This window comes from Pteronotus mesoamericanus, unplaced genomic scaffold (assembly GCF_021234165.1).
Source record: "Pteronotus mesoamericanus isolate MK-2021 breed Mesoamerican mustached bat unplaced genomic scaffold, CSHL_Meso_final contig_221, whole genome shotgun sequence".
In the NCBI taxonomy this organism is placed as follows: Eukaryota; Metazoa; Chordata; class Mammalia; order Chiroptera; family Mormoopidae; genus Pteronotus; species Pteronotus mesoamericanus.
This window is the reverse complement of record NW_026555092.1, coordinates 3,608,330-3,630,845: the sequence shown is the minus strand read 5'-3', so window position 1 is coordinate 3,630,845 and position 22,516 is coordinate 3,608,330. Positions and strand designations below refer to the sequence as shown.

Below are 22,516 nucleotides of genomic sequence, written 5' to 3'. Positions count from 1 at the left end.
ATGCTACATTATTTGCCCTTTTCTCTAACAAAGATAGAGTGGAGTTTTCCAGAGGTTACATGGTAAGTGTTGAAGAGTAGTGCAATGTCTGCCGTATGTTGTGTCAAATTTTCATCATTTTAAAATCTAGTTCAGTAAATATTAATAATTATAACCCACATAAGCAAAGTTCTTTGTGGTCTTCTATATTTTGTAGGAGTTGTGTAAACCCTTTCTAAGTAAGTTCTGAAATAAAAAACTTGGAGAACCACTGCAATACAGAAAACCATGAGCAGCAGAGAAAACACTGTAGATGACTAGAGACTAAGATGGAGGTTTGCGTCCCAACCAAAAGGTTGAGAATGCTTAAAATCAGGAGGAAACAGCGTGGATAGTCGGGGAAATGGCCGTGAAGGGTCTGGGCGAGGGGCAGCCTGGGTAAAGGCCCTCAGGACGTGCGCTCGCTCGGTGTGTGCAGAAAGCACTGGAGAGACAGGCCCATCTCTCTGCAAGGACACACACTCCGTTTTCCACTCAATAGCTGTAAATTCTTCTCTAGCTGGTCAGCGGTCTAATAAAAACCAGGGCATAACCTGTACCACACACGAAATCGTATGGCAGTTTCTCTAAATTAAAATGTTTAAAAATCCGTCCAGTTAATAATTACTGTAAAGTCTGGCGTGGGGGTTAAAATACCTGCTTCCTGACTTGGCGGGGAGGATGGGGGTAAAAAACGGTGCAAGGCAGAAAAGGGCGGGAAAATAAGGCATTAAAGAAAGAAAGAGCGAGCCGCGGGCTGAGGCGGCGGCAGTGAGAGAAGCCAATGAATGAGACCCAGGCTGCGGCACGTACCACAGCCGTCCGCATGCGCAGGCGCACGCCGAAGGATCTCGCGGGAAAGAATAGCTGCCAGTCCCGGCGCTGCTCCCAGGTAGGGGGTGGGGAGGTGGAGGCGGGAGTGAAGTCTCGCGAGAAGAGGCGGTTGCCGTAGCGGAGCCCTCTGGCTGTGTGTGTCCGAGGAGCCGCCGCTGGAGCCGTGGACGGTTTGCTGAGCCCGTTAGTGCCCCTGTGGAGACTCAGGCTGCAGTCATGTCCCGTTACCTGCGACCCCCCAACACGTCTCTATTCGTAAGGAACGTGGCCGACGATACCAGGTATGTACAGGGAAGGTACTTAGGGTCTACGCAGGGAGGCCGCAGGCGCTCGCAGACGACCCTTGAGGAGGCGGCGTGAGGGGACGGAGGAGGAAAGGGGCGAAGATGGCGGGTCCCGCGCTGGCTTTCGGGCCTGAAGAAGGCCGTACCGCCGGCTCAACCGCCGCGTGGGAGCGAGGGCGGCGCCCCTGGTCCTCCCAGGCCGCCGCCGCGGACTGCGCGGGCCGCGTGGCGGGGTTTTTGTCCCCCTCCCCCTTCGCAGTTCGGAGCTCCTTTCTCCTGGTTTTCCCTCCGCGCGTCCAAACCCCTGCTTCGGCAAACACCCGCTTCCCGTTGATGATAAATGAAGTTCACGTTCGTTGGGGTGCACGCCCCCTCGGCCCAGGAATTTTTTTTTTTTAATTAAAATTTTCCAACGAAATAACGGGATCGGGGGAGGGGAGTGTCGCGAAGCATTTGCTACCTTTTTGTTGTGATGATGGTGGTACATTTGGTTTTTAAAATGGAGATGTCTGGAGAAAGGGAATATTGAGATTTGGAACATTAAATATTTTCAGTAAAGCGGTCTGAACTAGTTCTTCCTATTTCCCGGAAATACTGGTCACCCTTTGACAAGGGGAGTTTAAGAAGCCTCTGCCCTGAGGACGTTGATTACTAAATTGGATTAATCCAGAACCTGCCTTTGTTCTCACAGTTCCCTTAATTGCTTAGAGTTACAGTCAGAATTTTTTGAAAGAGATCTTATCACAAAGTGAGACCTTGTATTTCACAAATAATCACCCTACTCCCCCAAATATTTTTGGTAGCCTTGTGTAATTTACATTTTCCTGTTCTGATTTTAAGTAGGAAAGTAAGTAGTAGTGATTATTCTAGAGTCTAGAAATTTTTTCCCTGTATATCATTTGACATTTTTAAGGAGTTACATGTCTTTGTGACATTACCTACCAAATGTTTAACCTGTCTTTAAAATTTGAGAGTTAAAGATAAGTGCTTGGCATTTTTTCAGAGGTCTGGAGTTGACTTGAAACTGTAAAAGAAAAACTATCAATACCTACATACAACCTAACACTAATACACCTTTTGTGAAAAATGAAGGATGTGGATAACAAAAGTAGTGACCAAGTATCCTTAAATGTTTGTTTTCCTGTTAATGTAAAACAATAATGGATTTTATTATAAACTCCATTTTTATCTTCCAAAATTTTGAGTCTTAGCCTTCCTTTATCAAAAAAGTATAGTTGTCCTTTTTTGTATGTTCTTAAAATTGGCTCTTAACATTCAGATTTAGAAAGGTGGTCTGTTTCTGGTCATCCGGGGACACACAGAACAGTCCTTTTCATTAACTGAGGTAATACAAAAGATACCTATTTCTTACAAAGAAACTCTTTCTTAGGGAGTGAACATAAAAATTTGAGGTCTTTTTATCATGTTTTAGGTCCGAAGATTTACGACGTGAATTTGGTCGTTATGGTCCTATAGTTGATGTGTATGTTCCACTTGATTTCTACACTCGCCGGCCAAGAGGATTTGCTTATGTTCAATATCCTTTCTTCAGATGGCTGATTAGTGAGGGGTGTTGAAGTTTGAAATTCAAGTTTATGTAAGAGGTAACATCTAAAAAGTAGTTTATTTTTGTCCTTTAATAAATGTCTTATGTCTTCAAAGTTTTGAAAATTAATTCTAACTCACACATTGCTCTAGTTCTTAAAGTTAATCCAAAAATAGTAAGATATTTAAATTCCCATTTGTGCTGCTGAAACTCAAGTCAATGATTATATGTGATTTAAATTTGAATACACTCTGGTTTCTATCACCTTTGATGTAAAATCAAATTAAAAGTTAATATGTTCTTGTGCTTAGCAGTTAAAGTTTGGTATTCTTGTTTGTTAATTTGAATCACATGATCAAAACAAATTGTATAACGATGAGGTAAACTCTTCAATATTGTCCCCTAATTTGCTGTCCTCTGTTGTTACCTCAGAGATTGTAAAGCTGTACAGTTATGGCGACCCCAGAAAGAAAGCATGAAAGAACCTTTAGAGTAGAGTTCAACACTTAAGGCAAGTAGACAAGCCAAAGACCTCTTAAGGATCAGGCTTGAAGAGAAGGGAGAGTTTGGGAAAAGAAAAAATAAAGAAAAGCTGGAAGAAGGACAAGCCTAATGGGAGACAAAGCCTCGCTTTATCTACAAAAGGGGGAAAAGGTTGTTTTTCAAAGTTAAAGATAAAGCCATCTGTCATATTTGGCCAAGCATCTCATGACAAGTCCTTCTGACAAGCACTTAAAGAGTTAAAGGTCAAGATGAAGTTGAATGATGGCCAAGATTAAAGGAGTCATACCTGATGTATCCTACAGAATAACTATTTTCCTTTTTTTTTTTTTTTTTTTTTTTTAATGTTTTGTAAGCAGTTAATTTTCAAAATTCTGGTTTGGTCTAGTGACAAAACCTGTAATTTGATTTATGTGGGCCTTTGATGTGATTGTAGTCTTGAATAAATGCACTTTTCTTAGCTTCTGAAGTTAAAGTGTACTAGGATGTAATGTTGTTAAGCTTTAATTCAGCATATTTCTGTTCTGGACCAGGTGGTCAGATGCCATAAGGTAGCAGACAGTGCTCTTTAGAGTAGCACAAGTTCTGTGGTCAGTCCAATTCCACAGAGTCGTGCCTAAAGGGGAAACAGATGCATGCACTGGGGGCTACTTAAAAACAGCTCTGGTTGTCTTGTAGGGTCAGATCTGCTAGAGAAATTACCTGTTGATATGTAGATTTTAAAGTGGCTCCTACAGGGCACACACATACTCCTAACTTCTGGAACTCAGGTCTGTGACGCCTGCTGGCCCTGCATTGCTTTACCACATATAATCAGTTGGTCCTGAATGGATTGGAGAAGGCCTTATCCCTAGTATGGATACCTACTGGAAATGGTTCCCTGGTGACATTATTTCCTTCACTGAGATCATCTCCCTGTGACGACAAGTTTAGGCTGTGGACTTCAGACTAGGGAAGTTTCTTACTGCTTAAGTTCATTGGGTCTCTTGAGTCCTAGTGAGACTTAAATGCTGAAAGCTGCTACTCCCACAGGGCCAGTGATGAAGGACAGTTGTGGGAATTTGTTGCAAAGCTGTGTTACAAAGAGGATAAGAGCTGTACCTGGCTTAGGTTTGGTTTGGTTTTGGTTTTTTTTTTGTTTTGTTTTAGCAGTGCATTCTGGCTTACAGTGTTCACCTGGTTTGGGGGTGGCCTGTGAACCAGGATCAGCAGTAGTATGACTCAAGAATATGTGATAATTGAGCCAGAAAAGAGTTGTCATCTAAAGGAAAATTATGTATTTTTTAATACAAATACGGTATTTCTATGGTCTTAAAATAGTTTTGTTAAAAAAACAACAAATGAACTTGAATACAAATTTCTCCATACATGGCATCAGAGTGGTATTTGGCTGCCCCTGTTGTGGCCATTTGCCTTCTCTCAACAGGTAGAGTAGAACCTTGCCATTGTTCATCCAACACAGGCTTCTGTTTTTGACGGTAGCCAAAGAGGATGATTTGCTCTCCTTAATTTTTACACCTCTTGATCAGAATCCTTTAAAAGATTATTACGTTCTGTCTCTTGAAGTAACGAGTGTACCCATTAAGTGAATTTATTTTAATTATTTTAGAGCCCAACTGCATTGACCTTGAGGTCTGATCTGCTACAGTATTAAACTCCCAGTCAGGCTTTGTCTTTTCATATTGAAAGGCTTATGATTTAGGACTTGGGAAAATCTCTGCATTAACCTACATATAATATCCTCAGGAAAGAGCTGGGAACCTGCTGTGGTCTTTAATTTCTTTCAGAACAAAAAAGATAGGAAATCTAGTGAGGTCAGCCTTTTAGTCTCTGAACTAAAAGAATATTAGTATCAGTCTTGAAGGGAGGGGGGAGTATGTCACCTCAGGGGTGGGGTTTTTTTTTAAGATTATTTTATTTTTTTGGTGGGGGGGAGAGGTAGAAAAATATTGGTGTGATAGAGAACATCAGTCGGTTGCCTCTTGTATGCACCCCTGCCAGGAACCAAATCTACAACCCAGTCATGTACCACAACAATCAAACTGGTGACCTTTTGCTTTGTGGGACAGTGCCCACAAACCAACTCAGCCATACCTGTAGGGTGGGGTGGTTTTTAATCAGTTATAAAGAACTCTTGGAAATTTAAGAGAGAGAGAAATTGGCAAGTCCTACTAGTCACAGTACATACCTAAACCTAACCTAGTTCCCTTTCCAAAGCTTTTATATCAAGCACTGCTCAGAATATGTGCTTGGCTTCTATTAGGATGGTGGTTTTAGGAAAGGAGCTGAATTTGGACAGAATAACTTTGTAAAGCCAAGAGTTTGCATGGTTTTGTTGCTGACATTGAGTAGGGAGAACAAGGCAACCTAGCCTCTGAAATCGAACAAGGGACCAAGAGGTCCTGCTTTATGCTCATAGATACTATCTTGAAATTCTCAGGTTAAAGGCAATCCCAAAATTCACTTCTTTGCTGAGCACTGTTTTTAGTATCATTGTTGTTAGGACTTTCCAGTCCAGGAATCTTTAGAAATGGTCTGTTACTTCTTGAGAGCATGCTTTTATATTCTGTGCATGGCTGTAACACACTTTTGGCACAGTGATGTTTTGACTATTGCTTGATTCTGTCTTGATATCCACAAGTGGCTTAGTTACCAGTCTTCTCTGTGTGGTATAAGGAAGACAAACTACATTAAATAATAGCATGCTTTTAGTCTGTGCATGACTGTAATATACTTTTGGCACAGTAATGTTTTGAGTATTGCTTGATTCTTTCTTGATATCCACAAGTGGCTTAGTTACCAGTCTTCCTTGTGTGGTATAAGGAAGACAACCACATTAAATAATAGTGTTAGATATGTCTGAGAAAAATAGCAAAATTTGAGGTAATGCTTTCATCTCTTGTATATTCTGCTTGCTCACACAAGAACTATTGGCATTTTCTTTTACTTCAGTTGAAATAAAAATAAGATAAACAGTTTCGGTTTTATTTGAAGAAATTTTTGTTTTAATATAGAATTGACCCCTGTTTTTCTTCCTGTCTTGTTTTGTAAAGGTAATTCTTAGAACCCAGGAAAATTTTTTGATAGGATTACTTGGTAGTTTGGCTATAACATTTTATTTCAGTAACAACTTTTACAATATGAATTCACATGTGTTTTCAAATGTATGCCTTGGGAATTCAGAAGTGTACAGTGTTTATAGCTGAAGCAGCCAGTTAGTCAGTGGGGTCTGGTAGATTTTTCAAGAATAATATTGAGAGCTTAATATTATTGTGACTTGTTTAAGATTTACCAGTTGAACTTTCATTCATTATCAAAGTTTACAAAACTTCTCAAGCCCCTTAACATTTAGCACATTTGAAGATGTTCGTGATGCTGAAGATGCTTTACATAATTTGGACAGAAAATGGATTTGTGGTCGCCAGATTGAAATACAGTTTGCACAGGGGGATCGGAAGAGTAAGTACCCTGATGCCTAATGTATGTGTAATACATCATTTGAGAAGATAAAGTATCTTATGCTTTATTTCATCATATTTTTAGATGTATTACAAAGTTTTGGGCTAGACATAGGGTAATATGAAGAGCAGAATGCCTGAAATATGTTTGGACTCTTAAGTGTGTTGATGCTATCAGCTATGGCATGTTTAGTATACTGGGAGTGGAATTGAAAGAAATAAAATTTTGGGTCTTGAGCCATTTTTCTTCCTCATAAAGATCTTCAAAGTTTAATTGGGTAATTATGTGGGTGCATGGCTATGAATTAGACTGGGAAAAGCTTATATAGATTAAACCTAGATGTTATATTAATGGTTCTTAGTATGCAGGCTTATACTAGATTTTAACTGTACTAATGAGGCAGGAGTACAGATTTTGAAGCCAAATTAGACCTGGGTTTGAATTTGATTCAACCATTATGTTATCTTGGACAAGATACTAAAGGATAGTGATTAAAATAGCTGCTGTAGAGAGGAGGAATGCTTGGGTAGACATACGCTGTTGGTAATCTCTAGGTCTTAGGCTGGATGATGGATTCCCGGGTATATACTATGTTATTTATATATACATACATACATGAAGTACCTGCTTCTTAGAATTGGATGAGATAACATAAGAATTAAGGACTGTCTAGGAATGTGGGTGTGTCTGAGGCTTTCAGTAGTGTTAGCTCTCATTTTTTTTGTTGTTGTTGTAATCTCTCAAAATTATATAACCGTATTACTACATTTTGACACACATTGTGCATAGGTCACCAGTGTTTTGTCCTTAATTGTATTCTTAGTGAATGGAAATCATGGTGGGATGACTCCAAATAGCACCTGGTTGAAGTCACTCATATTTTAACTTTAAATTTTAGAAAAATACATTAATGGTATATTTTCCTAATGCCAGAGTCATAGTATATTTTTGGACAGTGAGCCAGATGGTGAGAGGTCTTTGCCGGGGACGGGGCGGGGGGGATAGTTGGGGAGAAATTTGAGAGTATCATGTTTAACACAAAACAGTTTTCTGATAGACTTCTTTGAAAATAAACAGTTTTCAAGATTAATATTCACAGTTAACTGAGGCACAGATCAGGGATATAAGGTAAAGGGGACACAAGAATTTTTCCTATAATTTGAAGGCTCACATACTACATTATTAATGTTTCTAAATATTTTTGTTCTATGTATTTCATAGCTCCAAATCAGATGAAAGCCAAGGAAGGGAGGAATGTGTACAGTTCTTCACGCTATGATGATTACGACAGGTATAGACGTTCTAGAAGCCGAAGTTACGAAAGAAGGAGATCAAGAAGTCGGTCCTTTGATTACAACTATAGAAGATCTTATAGCCCTAGAAAGTAAGTGATGTAGCACAGTGATCTGTCAAGAAAGATTTATGTTTGTTAGCTTTCTTTTTTATCTTTTTGTAAACTTCTACTTATATAAATTGTATGCTTCATTAAGACTAAAAATATTTTAGTGTTTTATTTTAAAAGTTTTATGGTTCACTTTTTAAATTAGAAATTTGAAAAGACTGTAAATAGACATTTGTCATTGTTTGCTTTTTCTGATATACTTTTTAGCAGTAGACCGACTGGAAGACCACGGCGTAGCAGAAGCCATTCCGACAATGATAGGTAAATAACTTTGTTTTGAAAGAGACTTAATATATTTTTCAATTTCAGAGTGAACTTTTGCTCTAAAAATAATAAATTTGATTAATATAGAATCTAATTTTTACTCTAATTGTATCTCTCCTCTGTTTTGAAAGATTCAAACACCGAAATCGATCTTTTTCAAGATCTAAATCCAATTCAAGATCACGGTCCAAGTCCCAGCCCAAGAAAGAAATGAAGGCTAAATCACGTTCTAGGTCTGCATCTCACACCAAAACTAGAGGCACCTCTAAAACAGATTCCAAAACACATTATAAGTCTGGCTCAAGATATGAAAAGGAATCAAGGAAAAAAGAACCACCTAGATCCAAATCTCAGTCAAGATCACAGTCTAGGTCTAGGTCAAAATCTAGATCAAGGTCTTGGACTAGTCCCAAGTCCAGTGGCCACTGATAGTATAAACCATGATATTTTTAGGCATGTATCATTCATTTACTCATAGTTTGGTTTACTTAAATTATCAGGAGTACAATGTTGCAATGATGCTTACAAAACACTTGTCAGTTTTCCCTGTACCAGGCAATGGTTATAATTAAAATGATATGCTGTTGAGAAGCCACTCTTAAGAGTCCAGTTTGTTTAATGTTATGGGCAGCTACCAATTTGTGGTGTCTCTGTATATTTTTGTAAAGATTCTCATTTTTTATGCTTGAAGTATTGGTGAAAAGATGTTGGTTGACCATAATTTGCAACATTGTCTTATTAAAAATAAACTTTCATATCCATATTTGGTAGACCTGTTAACCTAGAAATGTAGCTTGCTAATAAGATAGAATGATACAAAACTGAAGTTGTAGCCACAGTACACTTGAGTGATCAGATACATTTAGGTTCAGGGTGGACCTTTTTGTCTTGTCAAGATGTCTAGGCCCGTGATAATAGTTAATTTATGACACAGTGTGGAATAGTTCTTTTGTTAACCCCACTGTCATAGGGAATGATGCCAACTGGATTAAGTAGCATTTCCAGGGAGATTGAGTTTTTGACTGAAACATGGAGCCTTCACTGCTTTTTTTTTTTCTGGTTTCTATGAAGATTTGAACATAACAAACATCAGAAAAACTCATCTTAAAATTTGAGCAGGTCATTGATGACAAATAATTTTGAGGTGAAAAGAATGCTCTTATGTAGTTACTCTAAACTTGTAGGAACATTATTAACCATAATAGCTTAGTTTTCTTGGCTGCTGTTAAAAGCAAGTAAATTGTTTCAGAGTAAGTTTGTGTGTATGCATAGTGTAAAAGAACTGAATTTTGATGCTTATAGCACTCAATGTATGTGCATTTGTATCAAAATTTGCCTACCTCTTAATGAAGGAGGCTTGTTCTTCACACCTCAGTTTATTGAATGTGAGGCAAGTTGAAAGACGACACTCCCATCCTAGGTGATTCTGTGGTGCCATGAAATTTTAAATAATTTCAGAAAAAGAACTGACTTTTAAGTACAAGTCACCTCTTTGAGTTTTGATTATCAGTGTAGTACCTGACTAAAACAGAAAATAATTCCCTTAACCAAATATAATTTCTAGGATTTCTCTGGGAGATCATTTTGGGGACAATAAAAGTTGCTTGATGTGTCCAGTCTCATTTCAGAATAAAAGCTAGCATCTTTTAAAATTTTTACATTGCTTGCTTGCCAGGTTATCAGTAAGAAATATTGTGGGAAAGTCGCTCCTTTTAGAGGAGTGCTTTTTTTTTTTTCTTCTTTCCAGTTTTGGTTTAATCTAGGCCTTGCCTGTAAAGAACAAAAGATGGTTTCTAAAGACTGTTCGTGGAATGTGTTTAAAGGATTGATTCTAGAACCTTTGTATATTTGATAGTATTTCTAACTTTCATTTCTTTACTGTTTTGCAGTTAATGTTCATGTTCTGCTATGCAATCATTTATATGCACGTTTCTTTTAATTTTTTAGATTTTCCTGGATGTATAGTTTAAACAACAAAAAGTCTATTTAAAACTGTAGCAGTAGTTTGCAGTTCTAGCAAAGAGGAAAGTTGTGGGGTTAAACTTTGTATTTTCTTTCTTATAGAAGCTTCTAAAAAGGTATTTTTATATGTTCTTTTTAACTAATATTGTGTACAACCTTTAAAACATCAATGTTTGGATCAAAATAAGACCCAGCTTATTTTCTGCTTGCTGTAAATTAAGCAAACATGCTATAATAAAAACAAAATGAAGGAAATAATGATTAACTGGAATTATTATAGTTTTTAATGAGATTCTAAAATAACAATAGAAACAAACCTTTGTAGATCTAGGAATAGTTTTAATCGGTGTTGCACTAGGCACAACTAACTCTTTGGAAATGAAAGAGCTTGCCAGTGAGGTACATCTTTTACATGGTACTTAAAAATTCCTTGTGTAATGTGAAAGCCCCTTGGGTTCAATTACTTAGGGGTTATTGGTAGTGTTAAAATACGTATTAAAATGAAATTTGGGTCAGCTAATTATAAGTTTATATTTTCATTATTGGATAGGCCGATAATTCTGCTCTTCCCCATCCTAAACAAGACATGTTGGGCCTTATGTTTATGGCCTGATTTAAATTCTTTTGCATTCAGTGTGCTGAGCAGTTAATTTTGGGGAGCTGGTTTAGGTGTTTTGTGGTTTGAATTTTAGCTACTATACAATGACAACAATTACAGCTGATAGTACTTAGGATGTGCCAGACACCATTCTAAAAGCTTTATGTGTTAGCTCATTTATTCTTCAAAATCCTGTGAGAAAGATACTTTTATTTTCCCTATATCACAGATAAGGAAATTGAGTCACAAAGAAGAGTCTACAAAAGTCAGGTCTAGAATTTGAGCCCAGGCCTGGTCATTTAGTAATTTTTTTTTTAAATGGATACAATTTGAGAGAAGTAGATTGAGAAGATTGTTCTCAGTCTCTAAAGAATTAAAAGGCCTTTTTTTCTTTCTTTTTTTCTTTCATTTTACTTGTGTCACTTATTTTTACACTTGACTGTTATTTCTAAAGTGACATACCTAGCACAGCTTCAAAAGGACTATATTAAAGTTGAGCCCATGATAGTTAGGATCCTACTGATACCAGTGAGGATCCTCACAAAATGCTTTAATTAGGTGTTACATACTTGAGTTCCACAATTAGTGAGAACCTACTGTGTGTCTGGCACTGTGCTCAATATATTAGAATAGAACATCAAGTCTGAAGTGAAGGCTGACGCTTCACCTCTCTTTTTACATACTTTTTTTTTAAAACCAGTTAAGCAAGAAAAATGACAGATAATGCTTCAGTGAGAAAGGAAAGGTGCTACATAAGAGTATGAGCTGTTAAGTTACAACCCAGGGAAAAGACCCAGGAACTATTGTGCTATTATTCTCTTGAAAATTTGGCCCAGTAAGCTGCTACATCCAGTTCAACTAACAAAATCCTGTATACCACAGAGAAGAATAAAGAAAACCAAACTGACAAACATCCTTCTTTTATTTAAGACCAAACTGCAGCTGGAATACCCAGTACAGTTCTGCTTACTACACTTCAAGAAAGATCTGAGAAAGCGGAAAAAGAACCAAAGAAGGGCAGTTCAAGCGACCAAAGGGTGGGTGGAAGGTGCTGCAGTATGAATACTGTGTGAATATTTTGACTCTGGTCTGAAAAGATAAAAGAATGTTACTGAAACTACATGGAATAATTGAAGTCCCTTCAAGTATGAAAGTAAACATTTTAGGACAAATAAAAGGAAATTCAGCTTTGTACTTGTGGAAACTAATCCCTAAATTTGAATAGGTTTATATTGATTCATGGATAACAGGTCCATAATTACTGGAAACTAGGATGTCTGAATATCGAGGAAGACAGCCATAGTCTCTTAACAGTGCCTCTATTGGTCTGTCTCAAACTGAATTGGGTGAGAAAAGGTATGGTCCAGTATAAACTTTTTCTTGGTTATCTCTTAAAGTCAGTTACATTTTTGCTATTGGCAAATCTTGCCTTTGTTTATTCCAGTGCCACTGTTTTCTGCTTAATGGTTTGCTTTGTTGGTATCTGAGTTTATTTACCTGTATGCCATGTGCAGTTTACATCTTCCTTAAACACTCGTTCCCAGGTAAATTCTAGTTATAATACTTGACATCCAGCTAAGAGGTTCCATCTCTTCTCACCTCTTTCCTAGTCAGTATATTCAGCAAACATTTACTGAGCCCTTACTGTGAGCAAAAATTGTACTGGGTAATTGGGGGGAAATAAGATTAAAAATTCACTTACTCAATAAATGTCTACTGAGCACAATCTAGTGAATAACATTAAAGTATGGCCTCATTGTTTTGTTTGGGGTGTATTGTTTGTGACAATATTTTACACCATTCATATCCAATGTAATTATAAACCCAATATACTATCAAAGATAAGTAATTTTTGTGGTTACCTGCCATTTAAAAGTATCTGGTATTTATTTCTGTTTGCATCCCATTAATACAAATAATGAAAAAATGTTTAATCTGTAATAAACTGATTTATTGTGCAGTGACTGTAATATACTAGAATTATATTAAATTGTTAACTCTGCCTCCTCAAACACATTAGGAAACAATCCCCTGAAAGTATTTCATTTTGCATTAGATATGAAGAACACTGGGTGCTATAATTAGATTATTTTGAGGCAGACAGAGAGCTGTTATCCCAACTGATTTAGTATGTTCTGTAATTGAGAAAATGTTCACCAAGTTATACTTTTTAGTGATTGACATGTACATTTTATAGGGGACATGTTCTGTGTATAGTGAATAAATAACTTTTATAGTATCATGAAATGTTTTGCATTCCTTAGTTCCTTATTAGGATATTGAAGAATATTTGCCTATATATATTGATTCCATCACTCATATTTTTGTCTTATTTTTGCCACATTTAAACTTCACATAAAGTTACTCGTCTAATATAGAAGTGTTTAAACTTCTAATTTGTAAAGATTTTGAAAATACAGACTACACGAGATATAAAATGGAGGTTATTTTTACCCTTGTTCAAACTTAGAAGATTACACAGTAAATAAGTGGCAGATACCAGATACTAGAGTCCCATGATTTTTTCATTTGGTTCATCTTTGTCACTGTTTTGCCCTATTTTTTAGTTAAATGGGAAATTTTTTATAATGAACTTAATATAATGGAATCGAGTTCACTTAGAGGGAAGATTTAATACGTTTATAAGAAGGCTTAATGAAAAAGTTTTTTTGTAGCTTTTCTGGATGAAAAAGATTAAATGTAGCCCAAGATCTCAGTTGTGACAACACTCTGCAGGCTGGTTTTCCAAATTTCAGTATTGTATTACATTTTGGTCATACTCCAATTTACAAAATCCTGATATTTTGAAATGGGGAAGCTCTGACTTGAGACAGCAGAGGGGTAGCTGAGGAGTAATCTAATGGCATGCTACCAGGTCTATCAAAGCCTTTAGGAGTCCCAGGAGTAAACTGTTCTCATGGATAAATGAAGTACAGTATATAAAAGCAACCTATTTGTCTTCAATTATTGACGTCTACAAGACAGCTAGTTGCTTTGGAAAGATTATCTTGGGTTTTTATCATGTGCCCCCTCCTCCAATATTGTTAATGTTAGCATGTTACGTTTTTGTATTCCTAACAGTTGTTTGAGCCTTATATTAAAGATGGGATTTTTTTTGTTTGGAATAAAAGCAAGGCTTGTAAATTCATGTCATTGATCATTGACAGAGTAGTTTGTTAAAAGGCCTTTGTGTCTAGTTTTTTGTAGAATGCTGTATTCTACCAAAAAGGAAAAAAAAAAATACTGGACAGCAAAATAAAAATGCACTAGGAGCCAAAAATCTTGGGGTTTTTTCTTCAAGGTTTAGTTCTGCCTTACAGATTTGTGATTGGATAGGTAGGCTTTCACTTTGTGTGAGGTTTTAAAGTGTCTATTGTTTTACAAATTGTGCATGAGAACGCAATCTAGAAAACCCACCAAAAACCCTTGTTTCTTTCCACTTTGTACTTGCTTTTGGGAAGAGAACTTACCAGAACCTAAGATAGGTTATAGACTCCAATTCCATGATACTATAACACTGCCACCAAAAAGGACAAATTTAAACCTTAACACTGAGGGCTCATACTATGGCTGCCATAAGCCCAGGAGGAAGGGTTCCTCCAAGTGCAATGATTTGGGAATTATGTCACCTGTAGGTTAATTACAACTTTTATTATCTAAGGTATGAAATACTATCATTGACCTTTTATTTGGGTTACTTTTAGCTATTAAAAAATTGAGGTAAAAACTGTCCTTCCACCCTCAATCCTCTGAATTACCATTCAGAACGTATAGACAGAAGCCTGGGCTAAGAATTGTTCAATGTAGTGAAATTCTAATGTACAGGAAAAACCTTGGCAATCGTTGGCATTTTTCATAGAAATGGCACTGGGGATGTAACATGGAAAACACTCTGTTAATTACCTTCAAACCAGTTATTTCCTACTTTGTATGAGAAAAATAAATACCCTTGCCCTGCTAGGGTAGAACTTACTAACAAATAAAAAGGTTCTTGTTAATTTGAGGAATTCTTTTGTGCCAATTTTTTTTCTATAAGCCTAATTTTAGAATGTAGGAAAGAGAAAGATACGATTAAACCCTGCTTTACTCACTTGATAGCAAATGAATTTAAAAGTTTTTATTCTATAGCCCTTACTGTTAAGTCTTGATTGGAGGGAGTACATCTAATTACTTTCTTGTGTAGCTGTTGCATTAATCCCAGCGTATCAGCAAATTGGTTGCCTCTTAAAACCAAGTTTTACTGTAATTCAGAATAAGAATTAGGCAGTTGGCAATTTTTTATAAAATAAACAAGTCACTGGGGAGAAAATGTTTTATTTTAATTTCATGCTTCAAATTAATAATATGCACATTAAGTACTATATAAATTTGTCTTAGGATGTAATTATTTGAGTTGGGCAACATTACCTCACCTGAATTTGGAGAAATACAACTTGGCCATCCTGCTTCAAAATACTGAAAAAGCTGCCAGATTAGAAAACAGGGCACTTACAATCAAATTTTTAATTGATCCCCACATTTTTAATTTTTATTGGGTTAATGTTATACTTAGCATTTATAAAGGTAGGTAAAACTTTATCAAGGTATTATGCAAGCAATCACATCTTTTGAATACATGGTCCCCTGGTTGTACTTACTGGTGACCAAAAAAAAAAAACCAACAAAAGGCATCAAATTATGTATCATAGGTTACAAAAATTGTTCAAAGCCAATATGAATTTTAAAGGTTGGATGGACCCTTTAATAGTTTAATCTTTGGGCTTAAGGAATAAAAATTAAAGTAGTCCCATACTGCATTTCACATCTCTTAAAAATAGGAAGTGTTTTAGCAGCTTTAAAACCATTTGTTATATAAAACTTACTACACTAGTATTTATTTTGAAATATAGTTTACAACCAGATCAATTTTAACATACATACACTGGCACTTAGCACAAGGGCAAACTTTAAAAACAAATTATTTTGGACCTTTAAAATTAGGCCATAGGTGTAAAAAGAGTCCATGGTCTTACATTCAACAAATTCATACTAAAATACTCTTATTTTTGTAGGATAAATGCCAAAACTTTACATATGCTACAAGTTTATTACATATATTTACATGGCTCTTTCCTAGGTACTCACACTTTCACATTATGTAGCTCCCTACTTTAAGCAAGCTTTGCAGGGATGGTTTGAGGCAAGATCACTGTTAAAATAGTTTGTGCAGTGCTGTAATACAAAAATGCATTATGAAAGCCACTCTGACCACCAAATAGTTTATAAAAAATGGTTTTGGCACATCTTTTCAGTCACCTACCCACTGCATGAGAAACAGGACCACTGGAGAACTGTTTCATTCTAAATTGCTCCTAGTGCCCCTTCTACATTCACCACCATTCAGTTTACTAAACTGCAACTATTCTGGAAGGGAAATTCACATTTTCTTTTGGCAGTGCATCAGACTGTTGGCATATTACTGGTTTAGGTGTTTTTAGGACACTTTCAATATTCAACTAGTTCTCAATTGCTGTCTTAACTAGATGCTTAAAATCAGATTCACTAGCTTACAGCAAGTCAATCTGACTTGAGTGATAGTCTTCAATCAGTATTTTACCCAAAAAGCAAGAGAGAAAGTTGATTCCTTTACCACTTCCCAAATACAAACTTGGTTTCACCTAAGAGTTACTCAATTGAGAACGCTTGATATAAAGTACAGCTATTGGTAATTTAGTTATTTTAAGTGGCACTGATACTACCATTACATACCACAGTGCACACAACACAAAACCAGATGAAGTCTAATTGCATTTTCTTTATCAGTCAGCAGTTTTACAGAGACTAATACACTAGTGAACTTGGTATGAGACAATTGAGAACTACCCTTAAATATTACTAAACATTAGTACTTTATCTTCCTTCTATACCTGTACTTTAAGTAATGTTTTGAGTTGAAATGTCATTATTTCCTTATCAGAAGGATTAAAAGAAACAGGAACCCAATGGCTTGGTGGTTTAGGAAGAACACTTGGGGACGGTGGTTCACTAAATTTGGCTCCAGCATAGTTCTGATTCGTTTGAGACTTAAAAAGTAAACTGGGACTTGATAAGCTAGAGTTCCAATTTTGATTACTTGGAAAATTCTTGTTCTTCCCCCCATTTTGCATGGCCTGCCATGCAGCTGCTGATGCGTTGTATGTATGTCCTCTTTCTTTTTTCTTATGAACCATCTTCATCTGGGAATTCTGATCCTTGGTCTTCTGTCTATTAAGTTGCTGTGGGTTCTTATTAACATTTCTAGATTGAGGGGCTGGAATGTTATACCTCTCTCCACCACCCATCTTCAGCTTCTTTGTCACCTGTGAGTGGAAACAAAATATTGAGTAAAATGCCAATTTAAAAATTCCAAAACTTTACTGCAACTCCAGAAATCTTAAGACTCAAAAATGTATATTCAGCTACTTTAATTTCTATGTTCACACTTCATTACATGCAATTTTGATTACCTCTTTAGAGTCCTCTATTTAAAAATAACAACCCATTTAGGAGGAATGCACCATAAAATGTTTGCCTCATTACAGCGTGAATTTTTTTATACCTTTCAGTCTGCTTTTCAGATTGCAGGATTTCCACTACCTGTCCTCTTCCTTGTTGCCAAGACCAGGATAATAGATGTTGCTTTCTGACAGAGCCTTTCCTTTGTCTCAAAACAGAAGTTTTCATGGGCCAATCTGCTGAGTTCAGCCTAAGAGCTGAGGCCAACATCTGAGTCTCCTCAGCACACAAGTTTGAGAGAAGTCCTAGCTGGAAATGAAAAGATTACTTCATTAATTCAAGTCAAACACCCAAGAGAAAAAGTGCCCGTTTATATTTACTACAGAAATAAAGAGTGACTACTCCTTGAGCTAAAGGACCGAAAATCTGAAGGTGTCTTTTTTTTTTTTTTTTTTTTTAAACCTGTCATCATTTAAGAACTCTCGGCCTTGAGATCCAGAAACTCGTGCTCAGGAAATTTTGGGACGGGAGCGGTGTTTCCAAGTCCCTGCAACAAGTAGTTCGTACCCTTTCCCTACGGACTTTTCAGGTTCTTAGACGGTTTTTGCGACCACAAGTCAATATAAGGAAGCATTAGCCTTCACAGCCTTAACAAGAAATTGGCTTAAAATTCGTTTTCTAAAGAGATCATGTCTTTAAAGTTCCAAGAGAACTTTCCAATCTTCCCACACATCCGTTTTCACAAAGCCTGTTTCCCCAACATGTTTACATCGCGCAGTGTTTTCTTACATTATGAACATGCTCAATTCCCCGTTTTAAAATAAGTGTTCACACACCTAACAAGCTAAGGCGGTTCCCATCTTACGTATATAAAAATGTCTTCCTACAGTGAATATTTAACATTCAAGATCCCATTTTCACTTGCTACTCCAAGAAACGAAGTTAACAATTAGCCCTCCTCTTTTCTAAAGGGTAATGGGGCCGTCCAGCCTATATTAACAGCCCTACGAGTTTCCGGAACTTGAGTCGTTCACAGCGCGAGCGACCCCAGGAAGTTCGCTTCTTCCAACGGGGCTTCCGAGCTGCTCCCTCTGTCTCGAGCCCGGCCCGGGAACCCACCCGGTCCTCCCGGCTGCCTGCTCCCCGCCGGGTTCCTGATCTCGTCTCCTTCCCCCAACAATGGGGGAGCACGGCCGCCAACATGGCCGTGCCCGCGGCGCCGCCGACACTCACCGACTTCAAGCTCGGGACTGCGGCGGCGGCTCCTGCTCAGCAACGAAGCCCCCTCCCCTTCCAGGGAGAGACGAGGCACGGAACGAACAAAGCCCACAAGCACCGACGACTTAGCTGCTGACCACCTCGGCGTCCGGTCTACTTCCTCCTCCTGCCTCTACCGACAAAATGGAGGCAGGGGTGAGCACAAGACCGGGGCCGGGAGGCACGGCGGCCAATCAAATCGCGCCGACGTGGGGCTCGGCCAATGAAACCTGGGCCGCCGCCTGTTGCTGGGGCGGCCGAGGAGGCGGAGGGAGGTGGTTGTGGCCGAGGGTTTGAAATCTTTCCCTAGAGAAGCATGTCGGGAACAACTGCTGCGGGTTCCCGACTGACCCTGGACCCGTGGAGGTGCCCGCTCAGCTGTTCCCGGCACCTCTGGCCGCGGTGGCCTCTGCACTCAGACCTAGCGACTCCCGGGGGTTGCCACGCCGACGCCCTGACCCAAGGATCCCGATTTCCCGGCGCGCGCTTGGTCCCTGGAAAGGGACAGGAATCGCCCGACGGGGCAGCACCTCCAACCTAGCTCTCTTGCTGCGGGCCCGTGGCCCCTTAGGGCCCGGGTGGTTTTCCTCCCGGAAGGGAATGACTAAAGGGACCGTTTGCCTCCCAAGTTCAGGTGACTGAACCGTGCGGTCAGTGTTTTACAGTTGGAAGGTTTTTCAACCATTGCTTTCCGCGGCCTGGCCCCCTGCTCCTTTGCTCCTGACACTCCCCCAATTCTGTTCCTCCGCGTGGAAACATCTTGGCAGCTCCCGAAGCTCGCGGTTCCTCCTGTCCTCCCCTCCCCAGGCTCGAAATTCTTTACAAGTTGTCTCCGCTGTGAGTGCTTTTCCAGCACCGGCGCGGACCAAACCAATCACCTCTCTGTCCCCACTAGTCCCTGACTTAAATTAGAGCCCTTCCTCATAGTGCATGGTGACTAATTGTGATTGCACCTGCCCAGCCACCCCACACACACCCTTGAGAGACAAGATTGGCTTTATTTGTCTTAGCACAGTGTCTTGCACGTGATAAGTGCATAAAAAGAGTTTGCTGGAAAATGGGGGCTCCTTTATTCCCCTTCCTGCCCAAGTGCAAGTGCAAAGATAGAGTTCAGTTGAGCATGCCAAAGAGGTGCAGGGCAGAGGAAAAGGGCAACTTCTGTGTAGTAAGTGCATTAGCAATGCAGAGTGTTTTAAAAGAGAACGCCAATTTCTATGAATATATTAACGTTTTTGTTACTGAATTTATATATACTTTTTGGAAGTTCCACATAATTCGTTTTTTAATCTTCAGTTTTTTGCTGCCATCATCCCGCACCGCTATGTTCTTCTAGCCGTGGGCCTTAAGTTTCCTTAAGAAAACTACGGTAGTGACTACATTTTTAAAACAGGAATTTGTTAATCAAATTAATTTAGAAGAAGACTTACATTTTGAGCGCGGGACTTTCTGGTGCTATTATAGTCAAATAAGATGCACTACACGTGGTAAGTAACTGCCAGGTTACTAAATGTGTGATTTATTTCTTTAAATTCAAAAAGCTGGCTTAGATATCTGGCCAGAATATAGCCAGGCTGTATTTAACGGGTCAAAACTGACTTTAGAAAAGACCCTTACCATATGTCCTTTAATACAATGGTTTGTAAATGAACAGTCTGGTTTCAGTCTGAGCACATTATTTTTCTAATTTTTTTTTAATCATCCAAATGTCTTTCAAATTCATCCCACTCCCACCCCTTCTTTCTCTCTACCCTCCATAGATCTGATTGTCACTTTTTTAAAAAAACACTTCAGCAGCCCCTACTGTATTCCAGAACCCAATCATCCTCCAAATCTTACCCGTATAAACACACAGGTAATGTATTGGATACTTGTAAACACTCACACAGTGTATTGAATACTTTGCCTTCCCTCTCTTTGTGCTAAACTGTTGTTGCTTATGTCATTTCATTTACTTTTCTCAACTTAGGGGGCGGGTGCTATTTTCACCTCCACTGTACAGATGAAGAATCTGAGGCTCCAAAGTTTTAGAGCTGAGAGCCACCACTAAGACTCCAGAGCTCAGGCTCTATGTCGCCTGCAGCATCTGTCTGCGTCAGCTCTGCGTCCTCCCTGCGCCTGACACTGATGGGCTGTTGACGGGGCTGCCCAGGCTGCTGGCGGTATGAGGCTTCCATCCTGCTGTCTGGCTGAATGAGGTTTTCTGCCAGGTCAGAGTCCCACTGCCCTTAGGAGAGAGCGCTGTTAAAGTTTTTATCATGTCTCAGACTCTCAGCAGCCTCTCAAAATAATTTCCTACCTCATTGGTCATTAATATTTATACAGAGTGTACACAACAGCTCAGAACTGGAGAGCAGGAATTAAAAACACACCCTCTTTGGGGCATGTGATACAGCCTCTGCCTTGTCCCATGCTGGTCTTTAAAGTCACTGCCATCAACAAGTCCAATTAGCGGTTCTCAGTTCAAATAGGAAATGTTAATGCAAACAACAAAAAAAAGCTCTTAGAATGTAGACCAGACACCAATGCTGGGAGCCAAATGCATAATAAATATATGGGTGTGCTTTGGCCAAGTGGCTCGGTTGGAGCATCATCCAATACTTCAAAAGGTTGATTTCTGGTCAGGGCATGTACCTAGGTTGTAGGTTGGATCCCTGGTGCGGGGCACATAGGGGAGGCATCTGACTGATATTTCTCTCTCACATAGATATTTCTTTAAAAATAAATAAATTTTAAAAATAAAGTAAAAATAATACCAAACATTTATTTAACAAAAATTTATTTGGTGCCTTCTTTGAGGCAGGCACTCTGTCAAGATTTGGGAATACAATAGTCAATGAGACTCCATCCCAGCCCTACAGGAATTCAAAAGCTCCACTAGAAATCAGAGAAACTAGAGTTCACTTCCTCAGTCCCTGCCCTCCCCCCGCACCACCAAGAGTCAAGGACATGCAAGGCCAATTGTAAACGCAAAAATCAACGTGCTGACATCACTGAGGAGCGCAGGTTACAGATTTCGTACCAGACTGTGGAATGGAGGGGAAAAGGATGGGATTCCCATACTTGCTGAAATCCTTTCCCAGGAGAATCTGTTTGAATAATGTACCAGAGGAAGCCAAAATTAACAAAACCTGTTACATAAACATTACCTACCTAATCTGTAGGTAGCAGCAGGAGATGAAAGTGTTTCTGAAAGTTCCACTTCGGAGCACTGGCAGGTTGCAGTCTGATGCTTACTGTATGTGAGACCCACAAGTGTCAGGCAGGTGGGGCAATCACCCAGGTTTGCCAAACCTGTAGAACAAGCCACTAGTGGGACTGACTGGCTTTCAGGCTGTGTCACTGACTGGGAGGCTGGGTTACCTCCCAGTCTGTCTCAGGCTGGCGTGGTTATTTTTATTCCTTAAGCTCCTGTCTGAATTCAGAGTATAACTTTGAATGCTTGCAGATCTGTCCGTTGCTGGCTTATTTCAGTTAGGAAAAGCAAGTTCTTAGAACATGACAAAGTAAAGTGAACGCCTGCCTGGCATTTTGATGTGCCTTAGGGCTCTGATCGCATTGCCAAACTGGTATCAAAACACACCCCCCTCTGCACACTGTGAATTTGTTTCCTGGGGAAGCATCTGCTGCATGGTCCCAGTTGCTCACGCATTCCCAAGCGATTACACAATAGTTCTCAGCCATTACAGCCATTTCAGTCCGATGACTAATTGGGGCACAGGAAGTCAATGCTAACCTGACATACTTCCTGTGACTCTGACCCAGAGGCTCTCAACCTCCCAGACCTTTAAAGGATTCTGAGGCATGAACTCACACTCCAGATCAGAATCTTTGAGGATGGATGCTTGGGTGTTCCAATTCAGCTGAAGAGTAGCAGAATATGCCACTCCAAAATATGCCACTTTAGCCTAAGGATAATT

The 22,516-nt window shown here is 38.9% G+C and overlaps 3 protein-coding genes across 7 annotated transcripts in view; 1 reads left to right on the top strand and 2 right to left on the bottom strand.

The window, feature by feature from the left end:
• RPL11 (ribosomal protein L11) overlaps positions 1–22,516 on the bottom strand; it is a 189,572-nt gene that overhangs the window by 16,016 nt on the left and 151,040 nt on the right. The gene's annotated exons all lie outside the window — the stretch shown is intronic.
• On the top strand, positions 961–14,509 carry SRSF10 (serine and arginine rich splicing factor 10). 5 transcript variants are annotated; one of them, XM_054571724.1, is made up of 7 exons: positions 961–1,133; positions 2,569–2,673; positions 6,539–6,642; positions 7,864–8,026; positions 8,252–8,305; positions 8,440–8,541; positions 11,799–14,509. In XM_054571724.1, exons 1-7 carry the CDS (start codon positions 1,069–1,071, stop codon positions 11,857–11,859), a joined length of 654 nt encoding a protein of 217 aa, XP_054427699.1. In that variant the 5' UTR covers positions 961–1,068; the 3' UTR covers positions 11,860–14,509. The 5 variants fall into 5 exon arrangements, with proteins under 5 accessions (XP_054427699.1, XP_054427701.1, XP_054427700.1 ...); XM_054571726.1 differs by lacking the exon at positions 8,440–8,541 and having other exon boundaries at positions 8,255–8,305; XM_054571725.1 differs by lacking the exon at positions 8,440–8,541.
• Positions 15,712–18,778, bottom strand: PNRC2 (proline rich nuclear receptor coactivator 2). Its single transcript, XM_054571721.1, has 3 exons — positions 18,576–18,778; positions 17,446–17,651; positions 15,712–17,206 (listed from the first exon to the last, which is right to left on the bottom strand). The coding sequence occupies exon 3, from the start codon at positions 17,186–17,188 to the stop codon at positions 16,769–16,771; it is 420 nt and encodes a 139-aa protein (XP_054427696.1). The 5' UTR covers positions 17,189–17,206; positions 17,446–17,651; positions 18,576–18,778; the 3' UTR covers positions 15,712–16,768.

What these genes read in the sequence shown, in the direction of transcription:
- SRSF10 (XM_054571722.1), top strand. Translation starts at nt 1,069, where the DNA reads ATGTCCCGTTACCTGCGACCCCCCAACACGTCTCTATTCGTAAGGAAC. An exon ending in AGAGGATTTGCTTATGTTCA is followed by an intron (nt 2,674 to 6,538) that starts ATATCCTTTCTT and finishes AACATTTAGCAC; the next exon opens with ATTTGAAGATGTTCGTGATG. An exon ending in TGCACAGGGGGATCGGAAGA is followed by an intron (nt 6,643 to 7,863) that starts GTAAGTACCCTG and finishes TGTATTTCATAG; the next exon opens with CTCCAAATCAGATGAAAGCC.
- PNRC2 (XM_054571721.1), bottom strand. Translation starts at nt 17,188, where the DNA reads ATGGGTGGTGGAGAGAGGTATAACATTCCAGCCCCTCAATCTAGAAAT.